The sequence below is a fragment of the Nicotiana tabacum genome, chromosome 4 (genome assembly GCF_000715075.1).
Source record: "Nicotiana tabacum cultivar K326 chromosome 4, ASM71507v2, whole genome shotgun sequence".
In the NCBI taxonomy this organism is placed as follows: domain Eukaryota; kingdom Viridiplantae; phylum Streptophyta; class Magnoliopsida; order Solanales; family Solanaceae; genus Nicotiana; species Nicotiana tabacum.
The window spans coordinates 10,685,037-10,708,204 of NC_134083.1; the positions used below are offsets into that span (position 1 = coordinate 10,685,037).

At 37.1% G+C, this 23,168-nt stretch overlaps 1 protein-coding gene across 9 annotated transcripts; it reads left to right on the forward strand.

Annotated features, from left to right (window-relative positions):
- Positions 1-1,682: 1,682 nt before the first annotated feature.
- Positions 1,683-8,499, forward strand: LOC107783984 (boron transporter 4). Of its 9 annotated transcripts, none has more exons than XM_075251374.1 (14): positions 1,683-2,093; positions 2,763-2,874; positions 2,977-3,059; positions 3,160-3,352; positions 3,444-3,582; positions 3,687-3,852; positions 3,940-4,106; positions 4,189-4,362; positions 4,450-4,545; positions 4,635-4,751; positions 4,909-5,237; positions 5,991-6,270; positions 6,368-6,543; positions 8,186-8,499. In XM_075251374.1, the coding sequence occupies exons 2-13, from the start codon at positions 2,768-2,770 to the stop codon at positions 6,512-6,514; spliced, it is 1,998 nt and encodes a 665-aa protein (XP_075107475.1). In that variant the 5' UTR covers positions 1,683-2,093; positions 2,763-2,767; the 3' UTR covers positions 6,515-6,543; positions 8,186-8,499. The 9 variants fall into 9 exon arrangements, with proteins under 9 accessions (XP_075107475.1, XP_075107476.1, XP_075107477.1 ...); XM_075251375.1 differs by having other exon boundaries at positions 6,368-6,505; XM_075251376.1 differs by lacking the exon at positions 8,186-8,499 and adding an exon at positions 6,766-7,491.
- The last annotated feature ends 14,669 nt before the right edge of the window (positions 8,500-23,168 follow it).

The following is a 23,168-nucleotide window of genomic DNA, read 5'->3' on the forward strand; positions in this document are numbered from 1 at the left end:
GTGCTGTTATGACAAAAAATTAATAAATTTTGTCTCGACCAAGCATTCGCTTGCGTTGTGTGGTCACGACGTTTTTTTAATCCAAAATAGCCTTTAATAATCGTAATAATCAAGCAATAAAAGCGGATATGTAAAATATAAAAAATCAATAAAAATACAATTTGTCCAAAATTAATATACACCAAATGTAGTCAGTAAAGCGATCGTACTAGAACCACGGGACTTGGGGAATGTCTTACTTTTTCCCAGTTAACAGAATTCTTTAGCCGGACTTTATTTTCCCATACTAATAACAATAGAGTCAAGCCTTACTTTGACTAGGGATTCAAATAAAAGTGACTTGAAACACCCAAAAATCAATTTCAAGTGGTGACTCTGTAAATAAAATAATATATACTCAAATTTGTCACTTTAATTGGAAAAACTCTTTAACTCACAACAATCCATAAACATATACTTCATCCGTTCTAGTTTATGTGAATTTATTTCTTTTTTAGTCAGTTCCAAAAAGAATGACTCTTTTCTAAATTTGAAAACAATTTAGCTTAAACTTATAATTTTATCCTTAATGAAAATATTTTATAATCACACAAATACTCTGTGATCTTTTTTGACTTATTTAGAATTACAAATTTTAATTTTTTTTTTTTTTTTTAAACTTCGTGTCCAGTCAAAGATTCACGTCAATTAGAACGGAAAAGTACATCTTTTGGGTAAATAACTGATAGCAATAGAGAGAGAGAAAAGAGAAAAGAAGGAAATTGGTCCAGCTTGTATGGTGGTTTGGATTTTGGAATGTCAAATATTGCGTGTTATACTGTTATTCCCCTTTAGTCCCCGCGTTTTCGGGACGGCTACTCTTTTTCCATGAATATGCTAGCTATTTGAGTAGTATGACTTTTCTATTTATTTGCGATGTACATATTCTTGAACGGCAATAAAAAGCTCTCTTTTTAGTTCACTTTTCCAACTCGTGATGATTATAACTGGGGTCACGGGATTGTATGAGAAACCGTACCCCAATTTATCAAAAGTGGAGCAGTATTTCCAAAATATCCAAACATATTACAAGTATACTTCCCCTTTGGCCTTTTAATTTGGAGGCAGAAAGCAAGTTGCATAGCTATAGCAGTTACACGTTTTAATGGAGATCCCATACCTGTAAAGAGCCAAGTTGCCTATAACCTCTTGTCTGAATTTGGCAAGGTGTTTAAGTCCCGGTTATTTGATCAAAAAATATAACTCTTAGTTCAAATAATTAAATTTATATGATAATGAGTTGAACTTGGTTAATAATAATATTTTTAGATGTGACTTCCGAAAGCGTGATTAGCGTCGAATAGATCCGGTAGAAAAGTGGTAACGGTATGCAATGACTACTACAAAAAGTATGAGCAATAATATAACAATGAATAACAATAAATGTCATTTAAGTAAATAGGAGGAGTGATTTACCCAATAAATGAACTAGATGGTTGTTCCTCCTGACAATAATGAGTGAAACACAAATACTTGAATGTTCAAATTATTCTGAGATGGAAAAGTATGGGATAATATAGACAATAATCTTGATGAAAAGGTAGTATTTGTATCTTAGTAAGAGGGAGAATCTCTTCTCAAAGTATGTTCAGAGAATATTCTTACAAAATGAATATCACCCCCTCTGTATGAGACATATTTCTATTAAATACGAATAGTATAAGTTCAGAGAATATTAACTAGAATAGTACTAGAATATTCTCTTTAATAGAAAACTAGTCGTTATAGCTTCATCAATGTTGCTCGTCCTCGATCGTTATTGACATCTCGTCCACTGCTCTCGTCGTCTTTTCGGCTATGAGTCTCGTTACTTCCCGATCCACCTCCACATAGACGGCTCAAGAAACTTTCGTTAATTGCTATCTTATAAGTATTAAATATTCTAGGACATATTTTATCTCTGTACAAGAGCTCCTATTTTTCTTATAGTAAGTAGCTTGGTTCTCTAAACAAGCAAATACTATAAGCTACTGAGAAACAAGTAAAAGTCTCTAGGAAAAACTTCCTCTGCATAATTTTCGGCCATTTTCTGGGGAAAGTGAGACAATTACCAGGTAAGTAACGGTTCTTTCAAACCAATTAATCTCTGAAAAATAGATGAATGTGAATCTTGTATATAAAACCAAATACAATACTATTATTGAGATACAACCCCTCAGTCCAGTCATTCTTCTTGTTCTGCTATTTTCCTTTTCTAAGAACATTCATTTTTTCGTCTGTCCCAATTTCTATCCAATGGTGGATCGAGAGTGCAATCAACAGAATATGGAGTATGGTATATGTGAAAAAATAATAAAGTTTCAACAAATATTAGATCTTTAACCATTATTTCGAAGTGCAATGTGTTAAGTAGTAAGAACATAGATGTCAAACCCTTCAATTTAAATTCTGGGTCTAACATAAACGTCGAATCCATCAAATTTAAATTCTGGGCAGAAATAACAAAAGCAAGTCTCTCGTGAAGAACAAGATTAATGCATGTCGTGCCTTAGATATATCAATACTAATCTTTTCTGGTTAGCTTCAGAGCTTTCTTCTCATTTTAGTCCCTATCCCTGCTGAGGTATTTCATTATTTAAGGCAGTCTTTATTTATTATGTATAGATAACAGAATAAGCTGAAGATAATAAAAACTGCTAGTAGTATGTAACAGTTTTAAATTCGACGCTTTCTGTATTTTGATTGATAAATACTCTTTTTCGGTTTTATTTGTTTTGGTTCAGCAGAGATGAAGAGTCGTTTCGCAACTCCATTTGAAGGCATTGCAGAGGATATTCGAGGACGCGTTTCTTGCTACAAGCAGGATTGGATTGCTGGAATTAGATCTGGAATAGGGTATATTTTTTCTTTAGTTGAAACATGTTGTTCAAATGATACTTTATGTGTTTCTTGCTTTTAAGTTCTAATCTAACTGCTACTTCTGTGTGTATATGCCAGGATATTGGCTCCAACTACATACATATTTTTCGCATCTGCTCTTCCCGTGATTGCTTTTGGAGAACAATTGAACAAAGATACGGGTTGTTTTGCATTTCAATCTTTTGATGAAAGCAATTTTCTAAAGGCAATCAAATGCATTTCTGATACTATTAGTTCTACTAACTTGATTTGCATTATTAGATGGGAGCCTGAGCACTGTGGAAACTTTAGCTTCTACAGCTATTTGTGGAATCATTCATTCAATACTCGGCGGACAACCTCTTATGATACTAGGAGTTGCAGAACCTACTATTATTATGTATAGTTACCTCTACAAGTTTGCCAAAGGGAGAGAAGAATTGGGACAGACCCTTTACTTGGCTTGGGCTGGATGGTATGTTATACTAATATGTTAAATTTCAGATAAGTTTGTTTGATAGGCAGAAAAAATCATGATTCTCACATCTGTGATATAATTTTTGCAGGGTTTGTGTTTGGACAGCTCTCATGTTGTTTCTTCTAGCAATATTTAATGCCTGCTCTATCATTAGTAAATTTACAAGGATTGCTGGGGAGACTTTTGGCATGCTTATCACCGTACTTTTCATTCAAGAGGCAATTAAGGTACTCTAACTACAGAAACAGAAATTCTTTTTAAGACTCTGATTCTTGGTACATATAAAAGAATGGATTCTTAATTAGAATGCGTTTGAAATGTAACTCTGTAGGGACTAGTGAGCGAGTTCCACATTCCTAAATCCGATGACCCAAGTTCAGAGAAAAATCAATTCCATTGGCTTTATACAAATGGCCTACTTGGAATCATATTCACCTTTGGCCTTCTCTACACAGCCTTAAAAAGCAGGAAAGCAAGGTCATGGTGGTATGGCACAGGTTTGTAATCCTAACATGGTATAAATGTGTTGTCACTTAATGAAAATATAGGTTTCTAATGATCACATCTTTTTCATATTAAATCAGGCTGGATTAGAAGCTTCATCGCGGACTATGGAGTTCCTTTAATGGTTCTTATGTGGTCAGCTCTCTCATTTATCATACCAAACAAAGTTCCATCTGGAATTCCCAGAACTCTCTATAGTCCCCTTCCTTGGGAATCTGCATCTTTATATCACTGGACTGTAATGAAGGTGTGAATAATTTTGAAAGGTTATTACTCCTTCAATTAGCATTGAGATATCTTGAAATTTTAACTCATAACTCAAACTGCAGGATATGGGGAAGGTTCCTCCAGCATACATATTTGCGGCCATAATACCAGCTGTGATGATAGCAGGACTCTATTTTTTCGATCACAGTGTTGCTTCTCAGATGGCACAACAAAAGGAGTTCAACTTAAAGAATCCTTCTGCTTATCATTATGATATCTTACTCTTGGGATTTATGGTACTATCATCTGTGGATTTCTTCTACTAATTATTTGCGCTGTTTCAATAATCAAGACTAATGACAAGGGTTGATATTTCTCCTCAGACTTTGCTATGTGGTTTGATTGGATTGCCTCCTTCAAATGGTGTCCTGCCACAATCCCCTATGCATACTAAAAGTTTGGCTGTTCTTAAGAAACAGGTAAATATAATTAATCTGTGGATGATTCTTATGATATTGCCTCTAGTACTACGACATTAAATTTCTAAACAGTTCATATTGCTAACCAGCTGATTCGAAAGAAGATGGTTGAAAGTGCGAAAGAGAGTATCAGGAGAAAAGCTAGCAACTCTGAAATCTATGGCAACATGCAAGCTGTATTCATAGAGATAGATAGTCCTCCTGTTGTAAGTCTATCTTCTCAGAATTGCATCATTGTTTTTGAGTTAGATAAACCTAACTCTGAGCCACTTTATCCAACTTTTAACCATTATTCACTTTTCAAATAATACTAGCGTTGAATACTGATCACTGACACATCTTATTCTTTCATGCCTATTGCAGAATGCAGTAGCTAAAGAATTGAAACACTTGAAAGAGGCAATAATGAAACGTGAAATTGAAAATGGAAATGGGGAAAAGTCAAATGGCAAATTTGATCCTGAGAAGCATATTGATGCTTACTTGCCTGTTCGAGTCAATGAACAAAGAGTGAGCAATCTACTGCAGTCACTACTAGTAGCAGCATCAGTAGGTGCTATGCCAGTAATAAAGAAGATACCAACCTCAGTTCTTTGGGGATATTTTGCCTACATGGCTATTGACAGCTTGCCAGGAAATCAACTATGGGAAAGAATCTTGCTTCTCTTCATCACCCCTGGCAGGAGGTTTAAGTAAGTTCTTTTTGTGATATATGAATTTATTTTATTTTTTTTAAAACCCAATTTGGATCTGTAGTGTTTACGCTCTTCCCTCCAGCATGAGTCAAACCCAGGATCTAACGGTCGTGGGTAAAGTGTTTTTACCAACTGAGCAAGCCTCACTTTTACCAACTGATATATGAAATTGAAGTGCTTAAATAAATATATCAAGTCTTGTTCATTTTAACTAGCACTGACTATGTTATAATTTGTATATTATATGTATATTTATACTTGATATACAAAAAATATACCTTTGCCGGCAATTATCTTTAAGGGTGGCCCAAAAATATAATTATCTCTTTACAAAAATAAAAAGTAGTAACATTTTGTGACAGTTGAGGCCCAACTGTCGAGGTATTATTCGCTTTGACCAAAACCATGGCGTCTCGTAGCTTTATCTCCTCGGATTATAACTAAAAGGCGCCTCCACAGTTGAATTCCTAAAGTTGCTCTTTATGATCCCTAACTTGGGATTTGCCTAGGGCAAGCTTCATCATGAACCCCTTTCCGAGTTCAATCATCAGTGATTCGTGAGTTGTTACATTTTATATCACATACACTGATACACACAAACAAAAAGACATGTCCTTTTTAAAAAAAATAAAAATAAAAGGTAGTCTGGTGCACAAGTCATACCGCGTTCACACAAGGTCACGTCCCTTTTTTAAGAACATGACAAATTATGTGAATTCTTGAACTAACCTGAGTGATCAATGATGGCAGGGTTCTTGAAGGGGTACATGCATCTTTTGTGGAGTCAGTACAATTCAGATACATTGCAATTTTCACAGTATTCCAACTTGTATATTTACTTGTGGTCTTTGGAGTCACTTGGATACCCATAGCTGGCATTCTATTCCCATTGCCATTTTTTCTCCTCATAAGCATAAGGCAACATTTGCTTCCCAAATTGCTCCAGCCTCATCATTTGCAAGAGCTCGATGCAGCTGAGTATGAAGAAATTGTTGGTGCCCCTCAACGTGCACTTAGCTTCTCTTTCAAGGTATTCAATAAGTGTTAATTCTGGTTAATTTTGGATTATTTTCATGTCCTTAATAGGAAATTTATAAGCTTATAATTAACTGTCAAATACTTATAAGGAAACGGAGGCAACTCTTCCTGGAACTGAAGAAGGCAAAATAGAAATTTGTGATGCTGAGATCTTGGATGAACTTACAACCAGCAGAGGAGAGTTGAAATTCAGGACTGTCAGCTTCAGCGAGGATAAACGCCAACGGGTACCTTGACAATGAATTTCATAATTACACTCAACGGGGTATAACCTCACATGTGCACTCAATTCTTTTTCATGAGCCAAACATATGCTGATAGCATGTCAAATCACGTGACCATCTCATCTTAAATTGTTAGAGATAGTTGATGGTAGGCTAAAAATAAGAGTTTTTGGATACTTTACACCTATTATTTGCTACACTTTAATTGTGTTTGAGCTAAAATATGGACAATTTATACTTATTACGTGTTTTGTGTTGTATAGGAGATGACTTTGAGTTAAGAACATATTTTGGAGCTAAAATGGATAATTTGAAGTTTTGAAATCTGAGTAAAAGCCCAGAATTGAACAGTGATTGCATTCGGAGATCTAGGACCGAATATGAATAAAAAATTATAAAAGAAAATAATGTCAACTGGTGAAATAAAGCTGCCACGTCAAATAATGTTCTCCACCTTATGAATTTTTGCTAATGTACATCAAATGTAAAGAATTTTAATTTGGCCACTGGTGTGTTTGGGCACGTGACACGAGGTGACAAGTCAAGGAATCAGCAAGCAATTTTGGTTAACATTCTGAACTTACCCACGTAGACGCAGGGTGCGATGCACCGGTGGTTTTTCCGCCCAGTTTTCCCACTTCGACTCAGAAAGGGTAGTTCGGTCCAAGGTCATTCCTACACTGTATAAATACAGTGTAAACATATTTTTGATAAGGGGATTCGACCTAGGAGAGTTTTAGAGAGCTGCCATGGTTTGAAGACAAAGGATTTCATCAATTCTCTTGCCAACAATCAGTGCAAAATGAGAGTTTGTATTGTAAAGTTGTCTTTGATGTTTTTTATGCAATTAAACTTATTTATGATGACTTTCTCCATATATATGGAGTAGCTCTTACCTAGGGTTTTGATGGATATGGTATTTTGAGTGTTGTTTGTAGATTTAACTCTAGTTTAATTGTATGAATTTATTTATGGTGCTTTGAATTGTTTGCGAATTTATTCACCAGTTTATTTATTCGAAAGAGGAATATTTTGCTGATTATTTTTGTATTATTTTGTTTGGTTTAATTTCGTGATTCTTCTAGGTAATCGAGAGAGCTTTTGGAATTATTGATTAAACTAAGTTAGGAGAATATCCGAGAGACGTTTTCCAAAAGACTAGTCCATTAACATGTTCTTGCATATCTTCACAGTGCTACATATTAGTTTATTTTGTAGAGTTTAGATTTAATCGAGAGAAGAATCGTAACCTTACGTTTAAGCTAATCATCGAGTGAATTCGTGAGAATCATTAGAACATTAGAAGTGAATTTAAACAGAGTTAGATCCCGAATAGTTATCTTACACCTATCCTATCGCAACCCTTAATTCTCATATTGCTTACAATCCGTTTTAGTTCAACTCACACTCTCTGTGATATTAGTTGTAATCTTAATTTAGTAGTTAATTGTAGTTAGTAATTACATCAAATCAAGTGTTGATCATCTTGACTAGCGTATAAGCCAAAACTTACTTGAATATTGTTTAAATCCAATCCATGTGGAGACGATAATTAAAATATACTATCTTTGGTTAGCGAGCACTAATTTCGTGTTGTGTTTTGCGCTCGTCAAGAGTACATTCTTAATTATTTAATTATATATGTCTCAACAATGATAACGGATGTTAATGCTACCTTTGCAGGTGTTATGATTCAAAATAGTCGTGATTCCACATTTGGGCTTTTGGCAAATTACATATGGGACCCTGGCTGAAAATAGATCATGTGCACTGCGGGTGACAGAGACCAAGGAAATCAGGAGATAAATAGTATGGTCATTGCGTTCTAGAGTTAGGCTGAATTTTGTAGAAACTTCCCCTCTCTGGTCTCTCTCTCTCCCTCGACTATTTCTCTCTGTGGATTGTCTTCCCATCTCTGTTAATATCTTTAGTTATTGTTACTTTTCAGTGTAATTCCTTTGTTGTCAGTATCAATATATCAATATGTTATTTCTGTATTTGGTTGCGGATATTGGATCCATAACATTGGTGCTTTCATTGGCTCCATCTACCATGGTGGACCTATCTCAAGCCCCAGTAATGTGTCATTTTAGCGGTTAGAATCCTATGAATTGGGTTCTTCAGGCAGAGAAATATTTCACCTTCTATAAGACTTCGTTGGAGCATAAATTGTCCTAGGCATCATTTTATTTGGATGACGTGGCTTTAAAATGGTATCATTGGTTATTTCGAAACAAACAACTAGCAGGTTGGGACCATTTCGTGGACTTGTTTATTCAATTTCGAGGTCGAAATCGGGATGCACCTTATAGGCGTTTAGCCTTTCTCTGGCAGTTTACCACAGTGGATGCTTATCCGGCACGGGCTGCGACTATTCCGTCATGGAGCAACATGGCTAACTTGCCCTTGCCTCAGTACTGGAATGCGCCTTCAGAGAACAGCAACCTGAAAGTTTTTCATATTTTGTTTTAAATTTCTTACCCACAAGGTGTTTGCGAAAAATGCTAACAACACATGAGGAGACTTGCAATTCAGTTTTGGATGAGGACAAAGAGGAAGTCGAACCCCATTTGCCACAATACTTGGTTGAACCATCTGAATACAACAGCAATAATGGGGGGCGCAAGGTGTTCGATGAATTGTCCGACTGGTCTAAAGATGTTATTCAGGAGCCGAATGCTATCCAAGAGCCACTTAAGGAGCTTACTTTAACAACTGAGATTCATTTCCCTAATGATTCGATGTATCATGTCGCTCCGATTGATGCGGCAAACAATAATGCTAATATTGTTGAAAATGAAGATAAGGATAATAAAGAAAAAATTGTTATTGCATTCATAAAGAAGGCTCCACTATATATTAGTTCTACATTCTCTATTTCTAGTAACCTTGTCATGATTGTTGGTCGATATGGACTTGGGCTAGCCCAAAACTTGGAGGCGATGTCTTGTATGCTTTCTGCTTGCACTTATGACCTACTTCTAAACAAAGACATATTTAGTCACTTAGGTGACCTTGGTCATGCTGATCTTGTCTTACCATTGCATCGATATCCACATGATCAATTCGGATTAGACTTTCCATTTGATCCTGGCTCGAGTTTGCATACCACATTCCTTAGAGTTACAAACAATTGTGTATTATGTGGTGCCTCGAGCAACTTTGAGCGTGATAAGTTCGTGACATTCACCATATGGAATTCTTGCACTGCACCTTTGAAATTTCGATTCAGAAGTACATACAGTGTTCGCCAATATGTTCTGTTGGGAGTTGCTTTTGGTGATCGACAATGTGCTAGATATTTTATTGTTTGTTCTTTCGACATGCTTTCTATACTTGCTGAAGTTATTGGTAGTAGTATAAACAATTTGGTTTCACAAACAAATTTAGGATATTTGCCACTGTGTTTTTGTTTGGATGATGCTCCTCATATTTGGCTCTATTTTTATGGATCATGTATCAATTTTTTTGCTCGAACACTGCCTCTTCAAATGACCAAGAAAGAAACAGAAGCAATTGTGACTAACACTACACTAGTTATTGGTTGTATAATACTTGGTTTAACATATTGTGTGCTCAATTTGTTCGACGAAAAGGTGGAAATCGTGATTATTTTTATTTCTAACGAGGTGTTTTAGGGAATTGGAATGGAGAGACAGTAAGTCTTATTCTCGAGAACCATGGTTTGGGCATACAATTTATGAAGTGGTTCGACAATGGGCGTGTTTTTATGGTTGATTCTGGTTGTACAACTCTTTCGAATGTTACTTTAAGCTCCAAATCGGACTCGCATACATCGTTTGACGAAATTGCTAAAGGAGTAGAGGTTTGGTTGCAATGTCGTACTTCAAGACTGTGAGCGACATGGAACGTACGTGTCCGTATCCAATTTTTCCATGCTCTTATTCATATACTGTGCAACAAATATCAACATTTGTCACTATGATAGCATCTAATATGGAGGGTATAGATTATGTGGTTGGGTTTGAAGGTTTCTTACTAAAGGTCAAAAATTTTGTAATGAAGGCTTGGGCATTGGAGGTACATTCACTTTTGAAAACCTTAAGCAGGAAAGTGTCTGATTATATATTGCCACTAGGCAAAATAGTGATGTACAAAACTTGTTGGAGTTCTGGTTGCTATAATGTAGACTTGTTGGTTGCATTCAATGGTATCCTATGAGTGCAACCGACATTATAGAGCAGCTTGCGGGACTAAATTTGTGGCCAAAAGAATTCAAGAATGAACAGTTGAAGCATATTGTTCTACAAAGGTACCCGAGCATGAAGGGATCCTATGAGGACTCGCTCATAGTGGAAGAGTACGCGTGTTAGCGCGCTACGGCTTACATAGTTGATCGGATCAGATAACCCTTCCTTCGGGCAAGCAACAAAACCTGACACATCCAATTACTCACAAACTCTTTCATGAGCTGGACTCGAACTAGCATCTTGGAGAAAAAGACAGGCCCAGAGAACAACCTTTCATTTTGATCGTAACCAAAAAAAAAAAAAAAAAAAGTACTTGGAGTTAGGGCAGCACTTAGAGTTGGGATTGTTTTATTATATTGGGTGTCCTAAAGCTTCCCAAGCAGATTATTTCAATGATGCCATTTCTATAGGGTCATTTCAAAGACTTGGAATTCTTGTAGTTGCTTCAGATGGTAATCAAGAAAGTCAAAGTTTATATACAAATCTTGCTCTATGGATGTTCATTGTTGCTGCCAGTTATACTAATAAAGATTTTACACATGCAGTAGAGGAAAGGCTTAGTTTATATGATATGATTGTTATGTGGTTAGAAGGAATTCCTGACTCGAACCTTGAGGGCAAAGTTCTTATTGAGGAAGGAGATATTGTTATGAATCAAAATAGTCGTGATTCCACATTTGGGCTTTTGGCAAATTACATATGGGACCCTGGCTGAAAAAATAGCATGTGCACTGTGTGTAAAAGAGACCAAGAAAATCAGGAGAGAAATAATACGGTCATTGCATTCTAGAGTTAGGCTGAATTTTGTAGAAAATTCCACTCTATGGTCTCTCTCTCTCTCCCTCGACTATATCTCTCTGTGGATCTGTCTTCCCATCCCCTTTCTTTGTGTTACTATCCTTAGTTATTGTTACATTTTAGTGTAATTCCTTTGTTATAAGTATCAATATATCAGTCTGTTATTTATGTATTTGGTTGTAGATATTGGATCCATAACAACAGGTTTATCCAGTTGAAGACAGTACAAAATCCGAGTTTATCCACTATGGGGCAATGGAAGTTAGGAGCAAAAAGATATGAAGATATCTTTGGTTAAAGATACTAGAGAAATTTGTAATGTTTGGGTAGTATATATGACTGGTATTTTGTCCATTATATATTGTATATCTAGCTGAGAATGAATTTTATAGCAGTATTTAACAGGCATACATTTTATTTGAGAATGTAGTATGTACAGTGTTTGAAAGTTGAATGGTCTCCGACAACTATGAGTGTGTGCTGTTAAATAGTAGTGGTGTTGATGCACATTTTTTATTATTTAAAGCCATGTTTAAGGAAATTCAATTGTAAACATCCTTAGGCACGTTGCAGTAGAAAGTTCTTGGAACAAAGGGAAAAGACATTGGGCTCATTTTAGGAATTTATCTTTATTTCTTTCTAGAATCCCTTAAAGAGATTGAGTTGAAGCTACACTTTCGATGGGCTTCAAAAGTCAGGCCCAATAAAAGTCAATAAACCTCTTATAAGCTGGAACTTAGTTGTTGAGAAAAACATTGTTTTATTTTATAAAAACATTTCAATGAAATACTTATTGCGGTAAAATAATCTTATTTTTTATAGTTTTTATTTTTTAGTCATCAGGTCAGTTGTTATTGTGCTTATATCATCAGTCAGGTTATTCACTGTTGAACAAACAATGGATGATCGTCAAAATTTTGCAAAGATTTGGAAGTGAGAGAGTGGGGATTTAATTTGCAATGTACACACAGAACATTTGATCTGGAAAATTTTGTTTTTGTACAATCCTGATTACATATATATAAGTATGCCAACTACAACTTTTGGAAGATAATGGGAGCACCATATTGTGGACGTAACAGCATTAAAATAGTACGAGCATGTTGGTAAGTAGATCAAAAGAAAAACGTTGCAAAATCATAGCTATTTTCAGAAGTTTAGATACCTCGTCCTTGATGAATGCGTGTTTGATCTCGGACTATGGTCTTCTCTTCTGCTTAACGGGATGAAATTTCGGATCCAAGCTTAACTTGTGAGTGGTCACCTCCGGTGGGATCCCTATCATGTCTATATGGGACCAGGCAAAACAATCGGCTTTAATTTTAAGAAAATCAATAAGTTTTTTCCTAAGCTCGGGGATTAATCTCATGCCTAGGTATACCTTTCGATTCGGTAGGTGCTCGATCAATATAACTTGCTCCAACTCCTCGATCCTTGATTGGGTAGCGTCGGTGTCATCGGGTGCTATGAATGATCTCGGGACGTTGTAATCATCCTCATCATCCGCTCCATGCTCTTTTTGTTTTTTCCGGCTTGGCTGAGGCCGGTATCATTGATTGCTATTTAGTTTCTTCTTTTTTGGTTGGTTCCGCGCTTTTTGATGTTGAAATCGCGGGCACCGAGATCAGTTAATCGACAACGAATATTTTCCTTACGGCCGGCTGTTCTCTGTAAACCGTTTTGACTCCCCCCAGAGTGGGAAATTTCAGCGCCTGGTACAAGGTCAAAGGCACCGCCCTCATGTTGTGGACCCACGACCTTCCAAACAAAGCATTGTACGTCATATCCCCCTCGATCATGTAGAACTTTGTTTCTTAGGTGGTCCCAACAGTGTTTATCGGTAACGTTATCTCACCTTTCGTGGTCTCACACGCTATATTGAATCCATTCAATACCCCGACTGCCGGTACGATTTGATCATGTAACCTAGCTGTTCTACGACTCTCGATCTGATGATATTGGTCGAGCTACCTGGGTCAATCAGCACACATTTAACCCGAGATTTATTGATAAGTACAGATATTACCAGTGCATCATTGTGAGGCTCTACGATGCCCTTGGCGTCTTCGTCGCTGAATGAGATAGATCCTTCTGGGACGTAATCTCGGGTGCATTTTTCTCTCGTGATAGATGCTTTAGTGTGTTTTATCATCGGCACTTGAGGGACATCAACTCCCCTAATGATCATGTTGATCATGTGTTGAGGCTCCTCTTGTTCGACCTGTTTGTCGGCGTCCTAGTTTTTGAAGTGATTTTTGGCTCGCTCGCTTAGGAATTCTCGAATGTGCCCATTGTTTAACAATCGAGCAACTTCTTCTCTCAACTGTCGGCAATCTTCGTTCTGATGATCATGAGTACCGTGGTACTTATACATCAAATTAGGATCTCTCTAGGCAGGGTCAGATTATAACGGCCAGGGCCATGTGGTCTTTTTGATGTGCCTTATTGATGACACTATGATTACAATGTCCACATTGAAATTATACTCCGATAATCTTGGTGTTTCCCGACTCCCGAGCGACATGTCAAACCCGCTTTTTCTCATCAGACCTCGGCCGTTCGGTCCTCGATTATTTCTCTTCTCATTCCTTGTCGGGTAGTGCCTGGGTCCGTTTCCTCTCCAATTCGCGTTGTACGACTGTTATCGATCACGGACCGGCCTCGATTCTTGATCAGTGGTTCTCTTATATTTGTTATCAGTTCTGATGGGATAAACAGATCTCGAAGGGGCCCTAAGTTGGTCGTCTTCGACCCTGATCTTCGATTGATATTTGTTGTGGACATCTGCCCACATGACCATTGGGTACTCTACCAAATTTTGCTTTAGATGTTGAGAGGCCACGAAACTTCGGGGGTTGAGACCTTGAGTGAATGCCTGAACGACCCAATCATCCGCAACTGGTGGCAGATCCATCCATTCCATCTGGAATTTCGATACGAACTCCCCGAGCATCTCGTTATCCCTATGTTTGACCTTGAAACAGTCTGGCTTCCTGGTCTCGACCTTGAGGGCTCCGTCATTAGCCTTCCTTCATGAAAGCATCTACAAGCATAGCAAACGAGTCGATAGAATTCGGAGGCAAGTTATGATGTCATATCATTACTCCCTTGGACAAGGTTTCCCCAAACCTTTTCAGCAACACCGACTCGATTTCATCGTCTTCCAAGTCATTCCCTTTGATCGCGCATGTATAGGAGGTTACATGCTTATTTGGATTTGTGATCCCATTATACTTAGGAATGTCGGCCATTCAAAACCTCTTTGGGATCGGCTTCGGTGCAGGACTCTGGGGGAAAGGCTTCTGAATAAAATTTGGAGTCTGGTCCCGTCAATATCAGAGGCGCTCCCGGAATCTAATCGAACCTGGAGTTGTAAGTTTTCACCTTCTTATCGTTGACCTCAATCTTTTTCTCGCCTGAATCTACTCGTTTTGTCAATGCGTCGAGCATTTTCATCACCTCGAAAGATTCCCCGAGTCTGAACTCACCCAGTTTCACGGCAACTTGTTCTTCCCTCCGAGTTTTTTCTTGGGACTGTTCGAGTTCGACCCTGTTAGGAGTGTGGCTTTGGTTCTGCAACTGTGTTATCGCCGTTTGTTGAGCTTACAACATTACAAAAATCAACCGCAAGATCACCCTATCTCCTTCACCTTTGGGCGCTTTTTGAGCCGCTGGTCAGGGTTAGGGCTGGGCATATATCGGGTAAAATCGATAACCTGAACTGTTAATTATGTATTGGGTTATCGGTATTGGGTTATTGGGTTATTGGGTTAATGGTTCGGTAACGGTTTAGAATTTTTTCACTATTGGGTTATCGGTTCGGGTCTCGGTTTGCCAATTTTGTTAATGGGTTAACTGATAACCCAATAATAATTAATGAATTACTAATTTACCTTTAAGTATATACATATGCTAGGGCTTCACTTCATTCTTTCCTATTCTTTCTCAGCCGCATTCTTCAGTCTTCAGTTGCTTCATCTTCATTCTTCATAGACCTTACTAGTTACTCCTAGTGTAAGTATTTAGTCTTATACATTAGGCTTTCTTCATCTTCATTCTTCATAGACCTTACTAGTTACTCCTAGTGTAAGTATTTAGTCTTATACGTTAGGCTTTTAATTTCTATAACAAAATTCATCTTCATATAGGGATTTTTGATTGTTAAAGATTCTTTATTTATTTATTTTTATTTCTTAATTTTGTGAGCTCATGTTGTGCATCTTATACCTATTACCAGTTTCTTTTTTTATGTTAGGTATTTGACAAACAATATCCAGCTTATCTTGAAAAGTTTATCTTGGACTATTTGGAGGTAATAATATTGGACCAGTTATTTATTATGTCAGTTAAATCTTTCTATTTGTGAAATTTTTAAGTGGATGTTCAAGTTCTTGCTTAAATTCATTCACTTTCATGTTTTTGTGTGGCTAATTTATGTTGTATTTTGCTTTTAGTTGTAAAAAGTTGTAATTTTTACTGTGTTTTGGTTAATTTTAGTATACATTGGAGGTAATAATGTTTAATTTAATTGTTTGTTTACTGTTTCTTTATGAGTTTGCTGTTGTGCTTTGATTAGTTTTAGAAATTATGACACTTAAATGTTTCTATTTTGGAAATTTTAAGTGAGTGTTTAAGTTCTTGTTTAGATTCAATAAATTCCGTGTATTTATGTGTCCGATTGTGTTTTTAGTTGTAAAAAGCTGTAATCTTGAAGGTAATAATGTTGAAATCAATTGTTTATTTAGTGTTTCTTTGTGACTTTTCTTGTGTGATTTGATGAAATTCAGTGTTTTAAAAAACTTGTAGGATTGACTAGCAAATAAAATAAATTCAAGAACTTAGCGTGCTTATAGGGTTTGATTAAGTTCAGTAGATTTTTGGTTAGGGTAAGTTTGACTTCTAAGAAAAATAAATTCCAAGAGATGATTCAGTTTTGTTGTGGGTTTCCCAAAGCATTGAACTTTAAGTTAAGAATTAGTGGCTGAGATTTTTATTAGTGTTGTCATTCCTTATATGGCTATGTTGATAATAATATTGGTAATTTGGGGTTTCGGTTGATTTCAGTTGACAAAGGAGGCCATAATATTGAAGTCAATTGTATTTCTAGTGTTTACTAATCAATAATGTTGAAGTCACTATTTTTGGGTTTAATTCTTTTTATATACGAGTATTTGGGTATTTATTGATATCTTTTAGAATTAGGACATGTATTCTTTTACAGTTGATTCTTCTATTTCGATTTTTAAGATTTTGTTGCCTCGCTGCTTGATTTATTTTAAATTCAAACTCATAATGACACAAACTCATGGCTGAAAATATCATAATTGATAAGGTGATTGGCGAAAGTGGAGCTTCTAATTCAAATATGACAACACAATCTCAAACAGTTCAATCGACAGTAAGGAAACAAAGAAAAAAGAGGTCTCCTGCATGGGATCATTTTGACCAAATTATTGATTCTGAAAGAAATAAAAAGGGTGTCTGTAAACATTGCAAAAGAGAATATTTTTCTAACACAAAAGATAATGGTACGAAATCACTGCTTACGCATATGGCCAATTGTAAAAAAATACCTTTAAATGTTGTAACAAGTCAATCAAAATTAGCCTTTCAACCTGTTCTGTGGGGTAATAAGGGTGATATAGTTGTTGTTCCTTGGAAATTTGATCAAGAACAATGTAGGAAGGCTCTCTGTCATATGGTGATCGTTGATGGACTTCCTTTCAGCTTTGTTGAAAAGGAAGGTTTTATGAATTTTATGAAAGTTGCACAACCTTTTTTCGAATTCTTTCACGTAGAACTGTGACTCGGGACTGCTTTGATCTTTTCAATGAAGAAAAACATAAGTTGGTGAAGCTTTTTAAAGAACGAAGAGTTTGCCTTACCACTGATACTTGGACTTCCTTACAAATAATAAATTATATGTGTATTACTGTCCATTGGATTGATGATGAATGGAAAATGCATAAAAGAATTATCAACTTTTGTCCAACTTCTAGTCATAGAGGTGAAGATATGAAAAAGAGTATTGTTAATTATTTGAATGAATGGGGGTTACAAAAGATTTTCACTGTCACAATTGATAATGCTAGTTCAAATGATGTGACAGTGAAGGAGTTTTCTAAAAAGTTAACTAAATGGGGAACCAATTCCATGAATGGTAAGCACCTTCACTTGAGGTGTATGGATCATATTATGAATCTTGTTGTTCAGGATGGTATAAAAGAATCATGTGTGTCTATTGAACGTATTAGGCATCACTGAGATATATTAGACAGTCTCCTAGTAGGTGAAAAAAGTTTCAGGAATGTTGTGAAGAAGGAAATCTTGTTAAGAAATCTTTATGTTTGGATGTTCCTACAAGGTGGAATTCCACCTACTTAATGTTGAACATGGCTATTGAATATGAGAGTGTAATTTTAGACTATGTTGATTATGATATTGGCCTATCACATCATCTTGAGTTTGTTGATATTATGGATGGAAGTCCCGCAGGTACACTTTTGAGTAGTGATTGGAGGATGTAAAGAAATTGACAAATTTCTTGAAATATTTTATAAGATTACTTTAAAGGTATCCGGGTCACCTTATGTCACATCAAATCATCATTTTCTTGAAATTTTTGAAGTTGCCATTTATTTAAAATAATTGATATCAAATGAAGATGTTCTTTTGGGTTCAATGGAAACAAAGATGAAGAAGAAATTTGATAAGTATTAGGGTGATCCAGAAAAAATGAATAAGATGATTTTCATTCATGTGTTTTGGATCGTTGGTACAAATTTGATTCTGTTAGTTTTTCACTTGCCAAGATGTTTGAAGAAAAAGGGCCAATTATAGCAAAAGAAGTGCAAACATACATTACTTCATTGTTTGATGAGTATGTATGTGATGACCCAAAATGTCATATTTAAATTTAATAATTAATTCTATGTTCTAAGACCTCAAAAAGTACTATTTATCATTTTTCAACTTGCGTGCATAGTTCGTAAAATTTTCCGAAAAGTTTTTATGTGAAAAATAGATTAAAATGTGAATTCTGCTTTAAAACTCAACTAAGTTGACTTTGGTTAATATTTTGAGCAAACAGACTCGGATCAGTATTTTGACAGTTCCAGTAGGTCCGTATCGTGATTTGGGACTTGGGCGTATGCCCGGAATCAAATTCCGAGGTCCCTAGCCCGAGATATAAATTTTTGATGAAAAATTAAAAGTTTAAGTTCAAATAGTTATCGGATGTCGAATTATGTGCAAACGACTCCGAAATAGAATCTTGATGATTCAAACAGCTCCGTATGGTGATTTTGGACTTAGGAGCGTGCTCGTAATTTTATTTGAAAGTTCGTAGTGAAATTATGCTTGAAATGACTAAAATAGAAATTTAAAGTTTGGAAGTTTGACCGGAGAGTTGACTTTTTGATATCGGGGTCAGAATCCAGTTCCAAATTTTTTTATAGCTCTGTTATGTCATTTATGACTTTGAGGTCAATCGGACTTGATTTGATAGGTTTCGACATCGAATGTAGAAGTTGGAAATTCTTAAGTTTCATTAAGCTTGAATTGGGGTGTGATTTGTGATTTTAGTATTGTTTGATAGGATTTGAGGTTTCAAATAAGTTCGTATGATATTTTAGGACTTGTTGGTATATTTAGTTGAGGTCCCGAGGGCCTCGGGTGAGTTTCGGATGGTTAACGGATCAAAAGTTAGACTTAAAACAGTTGTTGCATTTTTTCTCCTCTGCTGAAAATTCTAGGTTGTGATCGAGCCCCAGGTTCGAGGCTATGATCGAGCCCCTGGATCTATCCCCTTTGTATCGATGGCCAGGATCGAAGCCACGATCGAGGCCGAGGATCAATCGAGGGTCATGGTCGAGGGCTGCCTGGGCAAAATTATAAAGGAGGGCATTCGTCTCATTCATCATTTTTAACAAACTGGAGCTTGAGCAGAGGCGATTATTGATAGATTTTTAAGAAAAAAATATTGGGGTAAGTGGTTCTAACTCGGATTTGGTCAACATACACGAATATATCATTATTTTCGTCATTTAATTAGTGTTTTGAGATTGAAATTTGGGAAATTTTAGAAATCTCATAGAAACGAATTTTTGAGATTTCGGTGTCGATTCGGAGTCGGATTTGAGTGAAACTGGTATGGTTGGACTCGTAATTGAATGGGTTATCAGATTTTGTGAGTTTCTCCAGATTCCGAGATGTGGGCCCCACGGGCAATTTTTGAGTTAATTTCGAATTTTATTGAAATATATAGTATTTTCTTATGAAATTGATTCCTTTAATTTTTGTTGACTGTATCGAATTAATTATGACTAGATTCGAGTTAATCGGAGTCGAAAAATCGAGGAAAAGGCATACTACTTGATTAAATTGGAGCAAGTCGAGGTAAGTGACTTGTCTAACTTTGTGTGGGGAAACTTTCCCTTATGATTGATAATTGTAATGTATGAAAAGTCGTGTATACGAGGTGACGAGTGTGTACACGAGCTAAATGTGAAAGGTTATATTTTTAAATTGTGTAGATCATTGTTTCACATTAATTAAATTATTTTATTTTGTTATGTTTTTCATCATTGATTTAATGTTTATATTTTAAATTTAGTTTTTAAGCAATGTATTAAAATTTTGAAATATTATTTTGTTGAGATATTTATTCCCAAATATTTTGTGTGATTTTCGTACTCATTGTGATGGAGCCGTGAGCTCTTTATTGTGAAAAAAATATTGTTGTTGATTTATTTTGGCAAATTAAAATATTTGGGCACTTGAGGTGCAAATTGTGATATATTGTGATATTGATACGCATGCGGTGGTATAAGGTTTGGGTGTTGAAATGCATGCTGTGAGATAAAGGTGGCGTGATATGCGTGGCTAGTAGGGAAAACTACTAGAAGTCATGCGGTATGATAAGGATGGCTAAAACGCGGGATGTTATTTCGGAAAAAATATTTTCTTTAAAATAAATTGTGAAGGCTCCCGCGGTGAGATAAGAAAATGAGATATTGTGAATTTATTTATGATTTGGGACTACGAGGCGGTACCTCGTGAGTGCCCTTGTAGATATTGATTTATGGCCACAATTGCCTTTGATTATTTGTTGTGATTTTCTTAAGGTTGAAAGGAATTCTATTTTGATTCCATGAGATATTATCTGCCATTATTTTGTGTAATTAAATGGTGACATGCTACTTAATCCATTTCCATTGTCATTTTGTTTTATTATATTGTTAAATATTTTACCATGCCATTATTATTTTCCAGTAGGGCCTGACTTGATATTATCTGCGGATCGGTACGGAGACGTCTGTACTTATCTACGGGAGGCTTTGGAACTTTTAGGAAAATATTCACTTCTTTGATTCCTTATTGTGCGCATTTGTTGATTTCAAAGTTCTAAACCATTGTCTTTCTATTCTCTTACATGTGGTGAGGACACGCACAACTGGATCTGATGATCAGACACTCGCACCCCCTGTTGGAGCCGCAAGAGGCCGAGGTCGGGGCAGAGGCCGAGGAAGACCACGTGGTGCAGCCAGAGCACCTACACGAGCTCCTGCACCAAAGCCACCAGTAGCTCCAATTGGAGAGCAGGCACCTGAGACGCATATTACTACTCCTGCACTTCAGGAGACTCTTGACCAGTTTTTGAGCCTGTTTGGCACTCTAGCTCAGGCAGGGTTAATTCCACTTGCTTCTGCCACATCTCAGGCCAGGGGAGGAACACAGACTTCCGCCGCCCGTACTCCAGAGCCACGAGCCCAAGTTGACCATGCCCTAGAGATTATACCAGTGCAGCCAGTTGTCCCAGTTCGGCCTAAGGTTAGGACAGCAGTCTCAGAGGGGAAGTAGCTCAGGCTCGAAAGGTACAAGAAGTACCACCCTCCCACTTTCAGCGGTTTAGCTTCAGAGGATGCTCAGGGTTTTCTGGAGAAATGTTACTGTATCCTTCATACTATGGGTATTGTGGATTCCAGTGGGGTTTCTTTCACAGCATTCCAGTTTAGAGGAGCAGCCTACCAGTGGTGGCGGGCATATGAGTTGGATAGTCCCGCTGAGGCATCTTCACTCACTTAGACTCAATTTTCAGATATGTTCTTAAGGGAGTATGTTCCTCAGAGTCTTAGAGATGTATGACGCGAAGAGTTTGAGCAGCTGCTCCAGGGTTCTATGACCGTGTCAGAGTATGCGGTCTGATTCAGTGATTTGGTGAGGCATGCACCAGCCTTAGTTACTATTGTTCGAGAGTGGGTTCACAGATTTATTGAGGGTCTCCACCCTATTATCAGATACAGTATAGCCCGAGAGCTAGAGATGGACATCACATACCAACAGGTGGTGTCAATTGCTAGGAGATTGGAAGGTATGCGGATCCGGGAGAGGGAAAAGAGGGAAGCTAAGATACCCTGAAAATCTAGCACATATAATAATTTCCGTGCCCCAGTTGCAGCCCGTCATTGTAGAGATTATCTGAGTCATCCTATTCATTCAGCACTTCCAGCTTCCAGTGGTATTCCGGCTACTCCCAGACCTCAGGTTCCATATTATGCACCGCTAGTGTCTTTTGTACCTCCTGTACGGGGTGCTTTCAGCGGGCAGTCTAGTCGATCAGGCCTGAGCCAGTCCCAACATCCACGTCCTCTGAGGGCTTGTTTTGAGTGCGATAACACTCATCATATTATGAGAGATTGCCCCAGATTTAGGAGGGTTGCACCTCCACAGATTTCTCAGGCCCCACCGATTCCGCAGGGCCCTCAGGCTTCTCAGGCCATGATTACTGCACCAGTTGCTACTCCACCTGCACAGCCAGCCAGATGTGGAATTCGGACAGGTAGAGGTCACCCTAAAGGGGGAGGACATGCCAGATATTATGCCCTTCCTGCTAGGACAGAGGTCGTTGCATCCGATTCTGTTATCACAGGTATTATTCTGGTCTGTCATAGAGATGCATTAGTCTTATTTAATCCAGGCTCCACTTATTCTTATGTGTCATCTTATTTTGTCCCGTATTTGGGCATATCACGTGATTCCTTGAGTTCTTCTGTTTATGTATCTACACCCGTGGGTGAATCTATTATTGTGGGCCGCGTGTATCGGTCATGTTTAATTGTTATCAGTGGTTTTAAGACCAGAGCTGATTTATTAATGCTTAGTATTGTGGATTTCGATATTATTTTAGGCATGGACTGGTTGTCACCCTATCACGCTATTATTGATTATTACGCCAAGACGGTGACATTGGCTATACCAGGTCTACCATGGCTAGAGTGGAGAGGTACCCCAGATCATGTTCCTAGCAGGGTTGTTTCATTTCTTAAAGCTCAATGAATGGTTGAGAAGGGGTGTGATGCGTATCTGGCCTATGTGAGAGATATTAGTATTGATACTCCTACCGTGGAGTCAGTTCCTGTAGTAAGGGATTTTCTTGATGTATTTCCAGTGGATCTTCCAGGTATGCTACCCGACAGGGATATTGACTTTGGCATTGAGTTGTTATCGGGCACTCAACCCATTTCTATTCCACCATATCATATGGCCCCAGCGGAGTTGAAAGAATTAAAAGAACAGTTACAAGAATTGCTTGATAAGGGCTTCATTCAGCCTAGTGTATTGCCTTGGAGTGCTCCTGTCTTATTTGTAAAAAAAAA

What these genes read in the sequence shown, in the direction of transcription:
- LOC107783984 (XM_016605024.2), top strand. Translation starts at nt 2,768, where the DNA reads ATGAAGAGTCGTTTCGCAACTCCATTTGAAGGCATTGCAGAGGATATT. An exon ending in ACAATTGAACAAAGATACGG is followed by an intron (nt 3,060 to 3,159) that starts GTTGTTTTGCAT and finishes TTGCATTATTAG; the next exon opens with ATGGGAGCCTGAGCACTGTG. An exon ending in ATCACTGGACTGTAATGAAG is followed by an intron (nt 4,107 to 4,188) that starts GTGTGAATAATT and finishes CTCAAACTGCAG; the next exon opens with GATATGGGGAAGGTTCCTCC.